General features: G+C 38.3%; 1 protein-coding gene across 6 annotated transcripts in view; it reads right to left on the bottom strand.

Moving 5' to 3' along the window:
* Positions 1–1,470: 1,470 nt before the first annotated feature.
* Positions 1,471–13,415, bottom strand: part of B3galt1 (beta-1,3-galactosyltransferase 1) — a 548,275-nt gene continuing 536,330 nt past the window's right edge. For all 6 annotated transcript variants that reach the window (XM_031370493.1, XM_031370494.1, XM_031370495.1 and 3 more), the window contains one exon: positions 1,471–7,148. In XM_031370493.1, the coding sequence (XP_031226353.1) occupies positions 5,939–6,919 (981 nt within the window). In that variant the 5' untranslated portion in view covers positions 6,920–7,148 and the 3' untranslated portion in view covers positions 1,471–5,938. The remainder of the gene's footprint in view (positions 7,149–13,415) is intronic.

Raw genomic sequence — 13,415 nt, 5'->3', positions numbered from 1 at the left:
CATAAGGAAAACAAGATGCAGAAGGTTCTTGAGTGCTGGGCAACTCTGGCTGCAGACAGAGTAGAGTCCCTGTTATTAGAGATGTGTTCAATCAATAATACCCTTAAAATTCATTTCTTTTACATTATAAACAATTCTCATCTTAATCAGCAGAAAGGTAAGGAGATGTTATCAAGGGCAATTGTTCATGCTCACATGGATTACATGCCGTTTTTCTAAAGAGCCCCCTTCTGTTTTTTTTTTTTTTCTTTTTCCTCCCTCCTTTAGAAACACATTTAATTCTCGTCCATCGGTGTGAATTCATCCAGAAATCTATGGCAATCAATTAAGTAAATGAGAAAACAGAATGCTTGTAATTATGACAATCAAGCTATTTGAAACCCACCCTCTTTGGTCTGATAGCCACACATCTTTAAGCAATATATTAATTAAACTGTGGGTAATTGTTATAATTAAAATCAAGCTTTATAATTTTAAAAAATCACTCAGAGAGAGAGAAAGGAACTATTTTAAAAATACATGCAGCTGTTGGTTTTCAGCATTATTCATCATCATAACCAGACTGTCATTTCTCTGGCGACATGGGGAGACAGTACTAGAATGTTTGATCCATGTGATTCCCTATTCATAATGTAGAGATTTTTGTGTCTAACACCTTTTATAGTGTTTCTCTGTCTAGATCAAAGTTGGCAAGCTTCTCTGATAAAGGGCCAAGTAATAAATATCTTAAACTTTGCAGGTTAAGACAGGAAACTAGATATTAAACACACACACACACACACACACACACACACACACACACACACACTTAAAGAAAGACAAAGTAAAGTTGCATGCTTTTCTGGATTGCTTAAAATCAAAACATAATACCCCAGTGATTTACTTTTCAGGATACATCTACTTCTGGAAAAAATAGACTGCCTATTGCTGGAATAATAGGTTACACAGACTGAGTTCAACAAGAGTGCCCATATGTTCACTATGAAATCCTTGTTATCTCACTGGAAGTAGGTTGGATGTAGTTCATAGGCCGTGGCATGACAGTCTCTGCTTTACTTCCCTTAGATTTAACATGCCCTGGTTTGCTAAGCAAGTCTTCAACTGAATGTCCTTCTGCAGGTCGAATTTGTTGGCGTTTTCAACACACACACACACACACACACACACACACACACACACACACACACTTAATTGGATAGTAAGACAGTTGGCAAAGCCAATGAGAAGCAGACGAGAAGCACATCTTCTAAACTTAGAGATCTGTGCCCTCAACTTCAGCATGCACTTAGATCACCTAAATTTCTTCTTAAATTAGATTACTGAGCTACACCTTCAAGTCTGTGGTACAGGTAAAGAATTTGCATTTCTATTATGTCCACAAATGAATAGGATTGTTCTCATCTGGTACAATACCCTGGGAATATTGCTCCTGGCATTGGCTCCTTTAAAAAGTCACATGGCATACAAAACTGCATATTTTATGTTTTTTTTAATTGTTTACTCACATATTTCAGTTTATATTTTGCCCTCATGAAATGGAGGCATAATCGGAGGAGAAGTTAAACCCAAATTTACATCTCCTTTAGCTGGATCAAAATTAATAATAATATTTAAAAATGCTTTAGTTTCTTAAATAGCTCTTCGTCTCTTGCTAATAGTTAGCAATCAGGAGTCAGCATCTCCTCACCTAGGCTACAGAATGGTGGAATAACTCTTTCATTCATAAATGAACTCTTAAAGCATATGTGAATATTCCAAAGTAGATATATAGATACAACACTAAGTGGGATTTTTGCCTTAGATTTACTGTGTCCTGGTTTGCTAAGCAGGATCTTCACCGAATGTCCCTCTGTAGGTGGAATTTCTTGACGTTTTCAACACACACACTTAATTGGATAGTAAAACACTTCTCTAAAGCCAATGAGAAGTAGTCAAGAAGCACATTTCCTAAACCCAGAGGTCGTCCATAGCTTATTTATGGGACCAAACGCTCTCCGAGTACACCACTAATTTGCTTCATGCTTCTATGGACAAGCTCTGAGTCATTTAAGGTATTGCTTATGTTGAAATCGTTAGGAAGATTATAGTGGGTGGGTATAAACCATCACATCTCCCCAAAGAGAGCCATTCAAAAGAAGCAGAAAAATGGGCTTAGTTCTTCTTTTGTTTATTTGTCCCAGGAGTTTAAAAAAAAAAAAATCAGTCTTATGAAACCATGATCTTCCTCTTGACAGGTGGGCCTGTACAATTTGCATCGTGCTTTCAACCCACAGTTTACATTTCAAGAGGAAGGGAAAGAGGATGAATGAAAAGACAGCGTCATCTATTTGTCATATGTTGTAACACCGATACAAAAAAATAGTCTTCCGATTAGCAGCTTGATTGGCACCCCATGTAACCCTAAGTACTACAAACCCGGAGAGTGCACTTTAACACACAGTTACTTTTGGCAAAACCATATGTACAATTTTGAACAAATAAATACATAAATACAATCATTCATATATAACAATATACCTAAATGTCAATTCTCATCAAGCGTCTCTAGTGAATGACTTCTTTCATTCACAAGTTACCTGTGGCTTATAAAAAGTATCTTCACCTTTACAGAAATGATACAATCGGTTCCCCGCTTTGAACTCACAGATTAGGAAAGGTAGAAAATGAACTCCACACACTGTACACAAATATCCCATTGTCTTTTGTTAGAAGAAACTTGATTGAAAAACTCCTTCCGTGACTTCTCTGTAAAGAGTTTGTTTCCCCTCCGTATCTTATCACACAAGGGGTTTTATTCTTCCGTATCAATTCAAATCAAAAATGATCTTCATGTTTTGAATCTGGTTATTTGAAAGTACATTTTTGTATATTGAAACTGCTCCAAGAGGACACAAAGCCACACAAACGAGGCACCAAAGAGAAAGCATCTTTTCCTCTAAGAAACTTTTAAGATTAGGTGCTGATGTTATCCAGTATAGTGGAGAAATAATGGGGACCCAGACAGTGTTTAGAAAAATTATTTGAGTGACTTCTGGCACAGTAGGGCCGACATTATTTGAACTGTATTATTGCAGGGCTGAGGGCTGAGCCCAGAGCCCTTGGCATGCTAGGCAAATGCTTTACCACTGAGCGAGAACCCCTAGCCCCAGAATACTGCCATTAGTATATTTTTCTTAAACAAACGTTAAGAATGGCTTAATATATAACTATGACAATAATTTGACCAGCTTCTTGTCATAAAATTAACAAAAGTAGAAAATTAGAGCTTTTCCTTGACAAATTAACCATTTTTTTTTTTTTGAACATCCAAAAAAACAAAGAGCGAACAAACATGCTTAAGGCTATTGAGATCCTGGACAAATGGCCTTGCCTCATTGAGTTCCATGCAGAGGAAAATGTTACATATCAAGCAGATTCTAGCCGTACATACAATTTAGGTGACAAGAAAAGCATCTTTAAAATATATACATGTAATATTGGATGTCTATTTACATGTTTCTCATATGGGCACTATGTAGCATAAAAAAAGTTAAGAAACCGTTCTTTAAGACATGTGATTTTCTGATTTTTTTTTTTTTTTTTTTTTTTTTTTTTTTTTTTTTTTTTTTTTTTTTTTTTTTTTTTTTTTTTTTTTTTTTTTTTTTTTTGCTCCTTTTCAAGATTAGGGCTCAATACATTATTTCGCACTTACATATAAAGCAATTCATAGATGTACATACATGGTTATTATAGTGTGAGATTTTGGACATGAGAAGTGGTTTGGCTGAGCATAGGATAGATGCAAGGCCATCGCAGGAGACAGAGACTGCGTTCAGCTGGGCTGCTTGCTGGGAGACCAATGAGCCCTGAGGGTGTGAGACTGTCGCAGCCATTGGAGCTCATAGGGTTTGAGGCTAGATAGTGGGAGGATTGGTCACCTTGTCCCGATTCATCTTTCTCTAGGTCATTTGACATCATCATATAAAAGGATGGGAAGTCCTATGTCATTCAGTACTTGGGGGGGGGGGACTGATGAAATATTCAGTGTTTCCTAGCAAGAGAGTATGTGATTATGGGACCCCATTTACTCCATTGTCTCTCCATTACTATCAGCTTCTATGGGGGGGGGGGGTTTGAACAAAGAAAATAGCTCAAATGAGCAACTTTCTCAGCTTTCTTTGCATCACAACAAGGAGTGGGGCATCAATGGTAGATGAGCAACTGTGGAGATTTGCTGGGTGTTTATTCATCTTCTGAGGGAGCAGATTAGCTCTACTTGTTCTAAAGAGTTTTGAGAATACAGGGCAAATGTTTCTCATCTAAGTTGTGTTTTGCAAAACCTATGCAAAGCTCCTCCCTAAAGCAAAGTAGATTCTTTTGCTTTAAACATCCCAGGATGCCAAGGCAACACACTGAAGTGAAAAATTCATCCCTAAAATGAGAGAGACTGTGGTGGAGAAACCGAAGCTTCTCCATATCAACTAACTTACAGCCAGGGAAACATCAAGTCTTGGAAGAACTAGGTACGCTGATCTTTATCACAGTCGATCTTTATTTTGGTAAACTGTTATATTAAGAAGATGTGGCCACAATGGATAACCATCTTTATAATTACTGTAATCATTTCAGCATTTAGCATCGTGCATGATCCATGGCATTACGTAGCACCTTTTAAACTAAAGATCTCAAAATACTTATTAGCAAATGTGATTTGCTCTCACAGTACCTGTGAGGTAGATTTTTCTTTGTAGCCATTTTATAAGTGAGCATACAGAAGTACATCAAATATGAGATGTCTGTTCATATGGTCCATATAAATTGGTGGCATCAATGGGATCTGAACTCGGCTTCCCTATCCTTCCTTCCCATGGATCTCAGCCACAGAATCCCCAGAACATCTCAAAGAACTTTTGCTACTAAACATATGTGAATGTTTTAGACATTAAGAGAGCCTTTCTTCTATTGGTAGCAGGGGTACATCTTTTAATAATACTGGTACTTGTTAAAGATGTTCTCATGTGCTTTGCAAATGTGTGAGAGGGGCATTATGCACTATTGCCAACTTATGCTAATTAGAATGGGTACCTAGATTTGCATCTTATCAATTGTTATGTATTATTTCTGGGCCTCCTACCAATGTGTTTTCTACACATAGAGACATACACTTGCCTGATCCAAAAACCATAAAATGCACTTAAAGGTATAATATGAAAGGAAGCAGGTGAGACTACTACACTTGGTAGTCTCCTTGGTGGCACCATGTAATGTGTGTTCTGGGGAAAAAAAAAACATTTATTTATTTACTTAAAGTATCATTTTATGTACAATTCACCAGACTTAATCCGTGTGATTTCATGTTGAGATGTTTTCTATACATATAGGATAATTGATTCGAAACTTTACATCCCCATCTATTCTGGCATAGTCTCCCTACCCCAGGGATAAAATCAATTATTGGTAGAATCTCAAATTCTGTACACATCCATGGAAACATATGTAAAAATGCTATGTGACAACAGCACACAGCATTAATGATCACATCTAGTGTGTGTTCCTGACTGTGTATCTTTTCTGATTTGTTTTGATGTTTTTAAGAAAGAATTATTATTTATGTTTGCAGATATGGTGTGAAGACATTACTGTGAGTTTCTATCTCCTGGCCCAGATCTTTATCTCAGATGCACAGTGCACTAATCCTGGCAGTTATTTAGAGTCACTTTTTGAAATAAATGGCAATGTCTTAGGACCTGAGAATGAAATCTGGCCCTTCTAAATCACTCACTGTTTCCATGGCTGAGCCCAATGCTTGTAAAATCTGATCCAAGAAAGAATTAGGAATAGGAAGCAAAAACCTTTACAAAACCCCTTACCAGTTTAGGTTCCCTTGGTGACACCTGTATATACCAACATCTTAGTCCCCATTTCTTAGAAAAGAAAGTTATTTACATTGATAAAAGTCCTAACATCTGAGATGCTTCTTGCTTGACATGTCATTCCAGATTCTGTGCATTTCTTCAGGAGAGATCTGGTGGACAGTAATGACGCGGCGGTACCTACACAAACTGTAGGCCATTTTCCAGTGATTGAAGCCACTATTCTGGAAAGGATGTATGCCAAGCTTTCGAAGACACAGTCCCACATACACATCTTCAAGATGAAGCAGCCGGGTATGGAGTGAGGTCTTGTAAATGAGTTCAGCCACATCAGCGGAAAAGATATAGCCAGTCCCTGAACAGAATGGTGGGTAGTTGCTGTCAGGGTACAAATCCCTAGGCATATACCACTTACTGCGGACATCCCTGATTGGCCCGCCATTGATGACATAACCAGTGAAATACCTTCTTCTTGGCTTGGTAGAGGGTTTCAGGAGTTTATAAATAAGGTTGTCCATGTTCACAAAAATGTCACTGTCGGTTTTCATGACGTACTTGGCTTTTGAACAGAAAGTGGCAACCCATCTCATCCCCATTAAGGTTTTGAGGGTGAGATTGTGGTAGGAGTCAATGAAGTCTTCCACGATGATGTCATGGAAGATCTGGCTCTCTTGCTCCACCATCTGGTTCAGAACAGGATCAGCATTTTTGCCCAGGAGGAAAAGCGTGGCTATCTTGATCCCTTTGAAGTTGTTCTCATCCCCCCATGTCTCGCGGATTGCCTGGCGGGCATCAAATTCCTTGTGTGTGGTGCTAATGAGGATCACAAGGAAAGGAATGTTTTTCTCACATTTGTTGGGCTCATTTATAAGAAATTCAAAAGAATGTGGGTTTATAGGTCGAGTTCTTATGTTGCCAAAGGTGAAGTTTTTCCTAGCAACTGTTAGGTGACTGAATGGTTTGGAGCCAGTGTAGGATGAAGTAGGTCTTGTTACGCTCAAGTACCAGAGAGCGCTGGCCCAGCACACAACGGTCAATACATAGAGGCAGGAGACCTTTGAAGCCATTGTCTTGAGAGCACGTCTAATCCAAATACTGAAGAACACGTCTTTTGGGCACTAGTTCCTTGTTCTCTTGCAAAGGCAGCATATTATTCAGCAATCTAAAAATTCTGCCAGAGAGGAGTTGGTTGGTGGGTGTCCATGGACCTTATTTGTGTTGTGGCACCACCGAATTCACTTTACTTTCTTCCAAACCCACTGGAAGCTCCATGCCTCAGAAATCTTCCTCAGAACTCTGCAAAATCAATAAAGTACAATTTTATTCATGTTTACTTAGCCATTTTCATATTATTGAATAAACACAATAAGGGTGTAAGAATTAACAGCAATGACTAAAGTAAACATGGCCATTCATCTTCATAAGCCCCAAGAAGCCCCAGAAATAACCTCCTAGCTTCTCCTCTCCCATGAACAGAAATTGTTTATGAATATTGATTTTCAGTACATGAATACATTGACCATGAGCACTAGGTGACTCTGGAGTAAAGCTAACATCTTTAATTTTTCAAAAAGGGTCTTCTTCGTCACAAAAGGCCATTTAGTCACAATTTTTGCTCTCAAATCTTTCAGACAAGCTCACATACAGTTCAGGTCACTTTCATTTTTCTGACTTTGAGCTTTTAATCGTTTGATTTCGATAAAAAATTAACCTTTAACATTTCTTTGCTTCCTCCAATTCCCCATTTGAGAATGTGTTGATAACTGCCCACAAACCTTTGCTAATATCTTGCTTACTTGGCTCAGTCTGAGGGAGAATTGCTTCCTATTTCTGATCTGGCAGTGGCACAGCTCTTCCCATGCAATTCTGCTTTCTCCAAGGCTTTGGCAAATATACCTACTCTTTGTTATGTCTGGGAATAAAGTACCTCCCAAAGACACTCATTTACTGGAAGTTTGGCCCTAGAAAGGTAGGACATAGCTGGAGAAAGGAGGTCCCAAAACCATACCTTGATTCTGCTTCCTTCCTCACTGCCTATATCCTGTTTTCCATGAAATGAATAGCATCCACGTCTGCATTCTCCCATGACCATGCTCATCTGTCTTACTGTTAAGTATCTACTTAGACATTTGTAGGCTCGGAGGACACTGAGTTAGACCCATCCCTTATAGTCAATAGCCAAGAAAACAAAGACTGGAATTTTGAGACTCTAACAATCAGTCAGAAGAATGGTACCCAAATCATACCACTCACTATGGGAGAAGACTTGCCTTGCTAAAGTGCCTGGGATCTCATTAGTAGATAACTGTCTAAATCGGGAGCCAGGAATCCTAAACCTTGTGCGTATTGCATTTCAGAAGGCTTTCTGTTAAGAACAAAGGCATATCATTGCCTGCTCCAGTAAGAGCCAATCTAAGTGTTCTGCCCACTCCTTAAATGCCCATGGCAGAGTTCCTCTGGTAGTGCTGCATGCACTAAAGACTGTGGAAATGGTACAAACCCTTCCTAAAATGTAGACGGATGCTATGGTCCCTCTGACTATCATCCACCACTTCTCTTCAGACCATGCTCTGCTCTTCTGAACAAACAAATTCTACCACTCCTTTATACTAGGCTCATGGGTCTTGTCTGAATTCCTTCCTCTATGGTCTCAGGGACCAAGAGGTGTCCAGACTGAGAAATAAGCCAACGATTATGAAGTCAAACCTCTGACACTATCAACCAAAAGAAATCTTTCTCCTTTGTATGTTGTTTTCTGAAGTACATTGGTTACAGTTACATGAAACTAAGCAAAACATGGAGACTACCAACTGATTGCCCTGGTTATACTCATTTCAGAGTTGTTCTAAATGACATGGGATATTCTGTTATCAATGTCCCTATAGATATCTTTGAGGAAATTAGACTGGACTTTTTTTTATTTATTCATCTATTCATTTGTTTATTTGTTTTACTGACTAACATCTCTATACACATTGGATGCTTATAATCAAAGTGACAGCTGAGCTTGAAGTTCACAAATTCAATGAAGATGTTACAAAAGACAAACTGGTATTCAAATGAATAGTCTTTCTTTGAAACACTAATCCTTTCTAAAACTGGAATTGTTTTCTAGAGCTTATAAATAGTATCCCAGCCAAATATATGTGTCAAATTACAGAGTCCATTCATGTAAAAAATTATTTCTTCCTTCCTAGTTAGAGCAGAATTCTATAGCTCTAGAAGGCAAAGGCAGTAATACTAATTTCAACAAAGTCTCCTTCAGAGACAACTATGTGCTTGGGCTGGTTAGTTTTGCCAACTTACAACCCATATTCTTGTATAAGCTTAGAGCTAACCATGAGAGCAGCAATAATTCATTTTTGTTATTGAATATTGAAGTTTGGTTATTGAACTGAATAGCATAGTGGGTTCAAACCATATAAGTTTTGCATAGTCAGATGTGCATCCAGTAAGAACTCTGTAATATATAATCCAGTATTTCTAGCCTCCTAGAGAACATTTCTGCTCTAAGGTGCACTAGAAGCTAATAATGAGAAGGTCAGGATGAATGGCTTCAAGCAAATGAGGAAGTTTGATCCTTTAGGGCAAGCGATTCTCAACGTCTGCATCATGACCTTCCACAGGGGTCACAATATTAGATATTCTGCATATCAGATACTTACATTATGACTCATAACAGTAGAAAAATTACAGTTATGAAATAGCAATGAAAGAACTTCATGGTTGGGGTCATCACAACATGAGGAACTGTCACAGCATGGATTTATGTAGCAATCCATTCTTACACATTAAAGGTTTCTTCTCTTACAGATCTATGTCCTAAAGGAGTAAGGCTGAGAACCCCTGCTTTAGAGGTAAGAAGAGTAACTGAGGAAAACTAGCAGTAGAGAATTTGAGAAGGGACTTTCAGTTTGTGATATACAAATACTGACTTCATTTTAATCACAATGACTGGCGAATGAGAATCATGATGGTATTGGAAACCAAACTTGACCAAGATCTCATCTTGTATATCCCATTCTTTAAGAATATCTTTATCATCTCTCTGTCCTTGTCTCTTGTATATCTTCCTACTAAATTGTGAGCCAACCATTACTAAGATGTCATGGGACTTGGAAGCATCTTGGTAAGGGGTCATTTTCAGGGGAAATTAATCAAACAATTAATGGGGGATTTCTTTAGTTATTTGTTCTCCGTTTTTACTGTCTGTCTTCTGTCCCTACAGAGTCAAATTACTATCCCCCATTTCACAGCTGTCTTCATTTAAAATTCACCCATTCATTTGTGAGTTTACTAACCATGAATCTACCAATTAATCAAATACTTGAAACACTTTCTTTTTTCTTTCTTTCTTCCTTTTTTGTTCTTTCTTTCTTTCTCTCTTTCTTCCTTCCTTTCTTTCTCTCTTTCTTCCTTCCTTCCAGTTTTTCTTTCTTTCTTTCACTAGAGAGTATTGAGAAAAGAGAACTAGCATTCAAATCCTTGACCTGGAAAATCCTGCACTAAGAGGTTAGATTTCAAGCAAATAATTAAAATAATTTTCAACATGGGACTTTTTTGAAGTATATAGGACTGGACTGGGAAAGACAGTATTTGAGAAAATAGGGACAGTATTATAGACCAGGCACAGAAAACTTCCAGAGGCCAGCATTCACATGTGCTACAGGGTGGGCCCAATTCTTTACCCATCCTAGGGTCAAGCAGTGATGGAACAATGAATGGAGACTGTAAATCAGAAAAAGTAAGCTAAGTTGAGGCTTCAAACACAAGTAGGAGTTATCCAGATAATGATTGCACAGACAAAATAAAGAGCACATTCGAAGAACATGATGTGTATGAGAGACTAATTGGTAGGGTAAAGCTAGAGGCCAAGGTAGGGATGGAAGTAGTGAGATGTGGGGATATAGAAAGATGCGGTGGTCCTATAGTAAGCACCATCCACAAACCTTTCTGAGCTGAAAAGCCAGTTGCTTATTTGTGTATTCTAAGAATATGAGGGAGGATTTACCTTCCCCAAATCCCATCCACAGATCTCTATAGCAATGCATTCTTACATATTAAAGATTTCTTCCTCTTATAGATCTATGTCCTAAAGGAGTAGGAATTCATTTTATGATATGTTTCAGTGAGGGTTTTTTTTGTCTGCACAAAGTGATTGTGTAAATACAGATAGATGGAGAGTTTAGAAATACAAGAGAGGTAAATGAGTATGTAAAGAAAGTTTGTATTTTTACAGATACTCTCCACAAAAGAAGAAACACTCTCTGCTAGACAGCTAATGCATGTGTTAAATCCTAGCACTATTATTTAGTTTTAATTTCAGTGGTTCCAAATTACTATTATTTTGAATTTTGAGACAAGGTTTTGTTGTATAGCCTAGGATCACCTTGAACTAGTGATCCTCTTCCTCAGCCTCCTTAGTGTTAGGAACACAGAAATGCATCTCCATACCCAGCTCACTATCTCTCATTTTTAAATGCATATACCAAGGGGATGAAGAGATGGATCAGTAATTATGAACATTGGCTGCTCTTCCTGAGGACCCAGTTTGATTCCCAGGACCCACATGGAAGCTCACAACCACTTGTTACTGTAGGTCCATATGATTTGATTCCCTCTCTAGCATCCACGGTTACCAGACATGCAACTAATGCATACACACACATGCAAGCAAAACACACATGCATATAAAACAGTTAAAAATAAAAAAAAATAAAATAAAATAAACTACACATACCAGATCAGGTGTTCTGTGATGTGTGATATTTTATGGCATTTTATTCTGCTTTATAGAGCACCATTCCTTATAGTATTTCAAGAAAGGCATATCTTCCTCACTTTACAGGAGAAATAAGGGATGTTAAACATCTCGATCAGGATTACAGCTAGTAAGTGACCAGAAAGTGGCCACTCTCCAACTTCCCAAGGCTTGTTGGGAGATAATAAGCTTTGTGGTGGATGGAAAAGCCATCCTAGTCTATGCTGGTACATTTCAGGATGCAGTACTCTTTGTGGTCCCTCAGATTTTTGTTTCAAGTAAGCTAAACTGGATGTGAAGCACAACCTACTGGGAACTGGAAGGAGTCTGGGCATTGTAGGCAAGCAAACAGCATATGCAATAGGCATAAAATGAGAGAAACATGTGAACACCAAGATGTTCACATGGTTCATCCTGGTGTGCGTGCACTGCACCAAGCCAATGCTGTGGGAGAGTTTTGACTAGTGGAACATGCTCATTGCAGAAAGCACATTAGCATTTAAGGGTGGTGGGTTTGGGGGTGAGGGAATGCCAATATTTGAAGGAGTTTGAAGCATTTTGCAGTGCGTTTCTCTGAAGTCCTGGAGCCCACGTACATATGGAGTGAAGCACTGTTTTTATTGACCATCTTTTTCATCAGATATGAGAACAAATATTGGCACAGCCTCATACCTCAATCAACGCTAAATGCAAGGTAGCATTTATCCAATTAGAAAACATAAACAGAATCATGTGAAATATGAAAGGGAACCTGGGTAGGATCTTGAGTGGCCAACAGGAATGTGTACTTATAGCTAATGGATAAACAAATTCGAGTTCTTGGGTGGCCCTCAAAGATATATCTCTGGGCCAGGAAGTTGCCAGGAAGTAGTATGGTTAAAGATTGAGACAGAGTCATGTGTAACACAGAGCTCTAAAGATTAAATCATGGATCCCAGAGGAAGTAGTTGGTAATGCTAAGACATGTTCTCCCTTACTCTTTGTATAATGCTATGATATAATTTGTATTCTCTTTGTCTCAATGGCCTTAAATATAAGACAAGAGCAAAAAATTAAGTGTCTTTACTTCTATGTGTATCAGAGGTCTTCACAAACATTTCTAGCTCATTTGTTTCTGGGGGAAGTGTTCAGCTAAAATTCAGCAGACAGGAAGATTTTGGTAGCTTAGCAGTTCATAGCTTGTGACTCTGAGCATGGAGATTGATTGGTTCTTTTAAGTAGGCGGAATTTGCCTTAGGGTTTTGGTTTGTCCTTCTGAGTTTGTGAGATGACAATAAAGATGTTTGAGAAACATTTTTTTTTTTGTCCTCAAAAACTCAAAGCCAGAGACCCATTAACAGTCAAAAGGAATCACCCAGTACTGTTAGGTAGCTAACCACCTTGAAGGATATTAGGGCTACACCCCTCTCTCCTACACCATAGTTGTAGAGATAAGGACTGGAACTGTAGGATGCTACTGGTCAGAGAAATATGTTCTGAATCATATCCCAGGAGGAGACATTAAGTACCAGAACTGCCTGTTTATTAATTGATAACGAACTGAACCTAGTTCTAGAAGCCCTAAACTTTGTGCAATTCTTATCCAGAAGAACACTTCATGTACCATTGCCTTCTCCAGAAAGTCAACCCAAATGGGTTGTCAATCATGTGGGAAGCTATGTATTCTAGAGTCTTTAGAAACAATACAGAGTCTACCTACAAATGGATCAGCACAATGGTGTTTCTAGTCATTATCCATTTTCATCCCCGGTAAGCATGCTTTCCTTTACTTGCAATAAACTATGTCTTCTTAACTACAAAAA

Source organism: Mastomys coucha, unplaced genomic scaffold (genome assembly GCF_008632895.1).
Source record: "Mastomys coucha isolate ucsf_1 unplaced genomic scaffold, UCSF_Mcou_1 pScaffold15, whole genome shotgun sequence".
In the NCBI taxonomy this organism is placed as follows: domain Eukaryota; kingdom Metazoa; phylum Chordata; class Mammalia; order Rodentia; family Muridae; genus Mastomys; species Mastomys coucha.
Note: the sequence above shows the minus strand (reverse complement) of the source record. Positions and strands in the feature narration are given on the sequence as shown.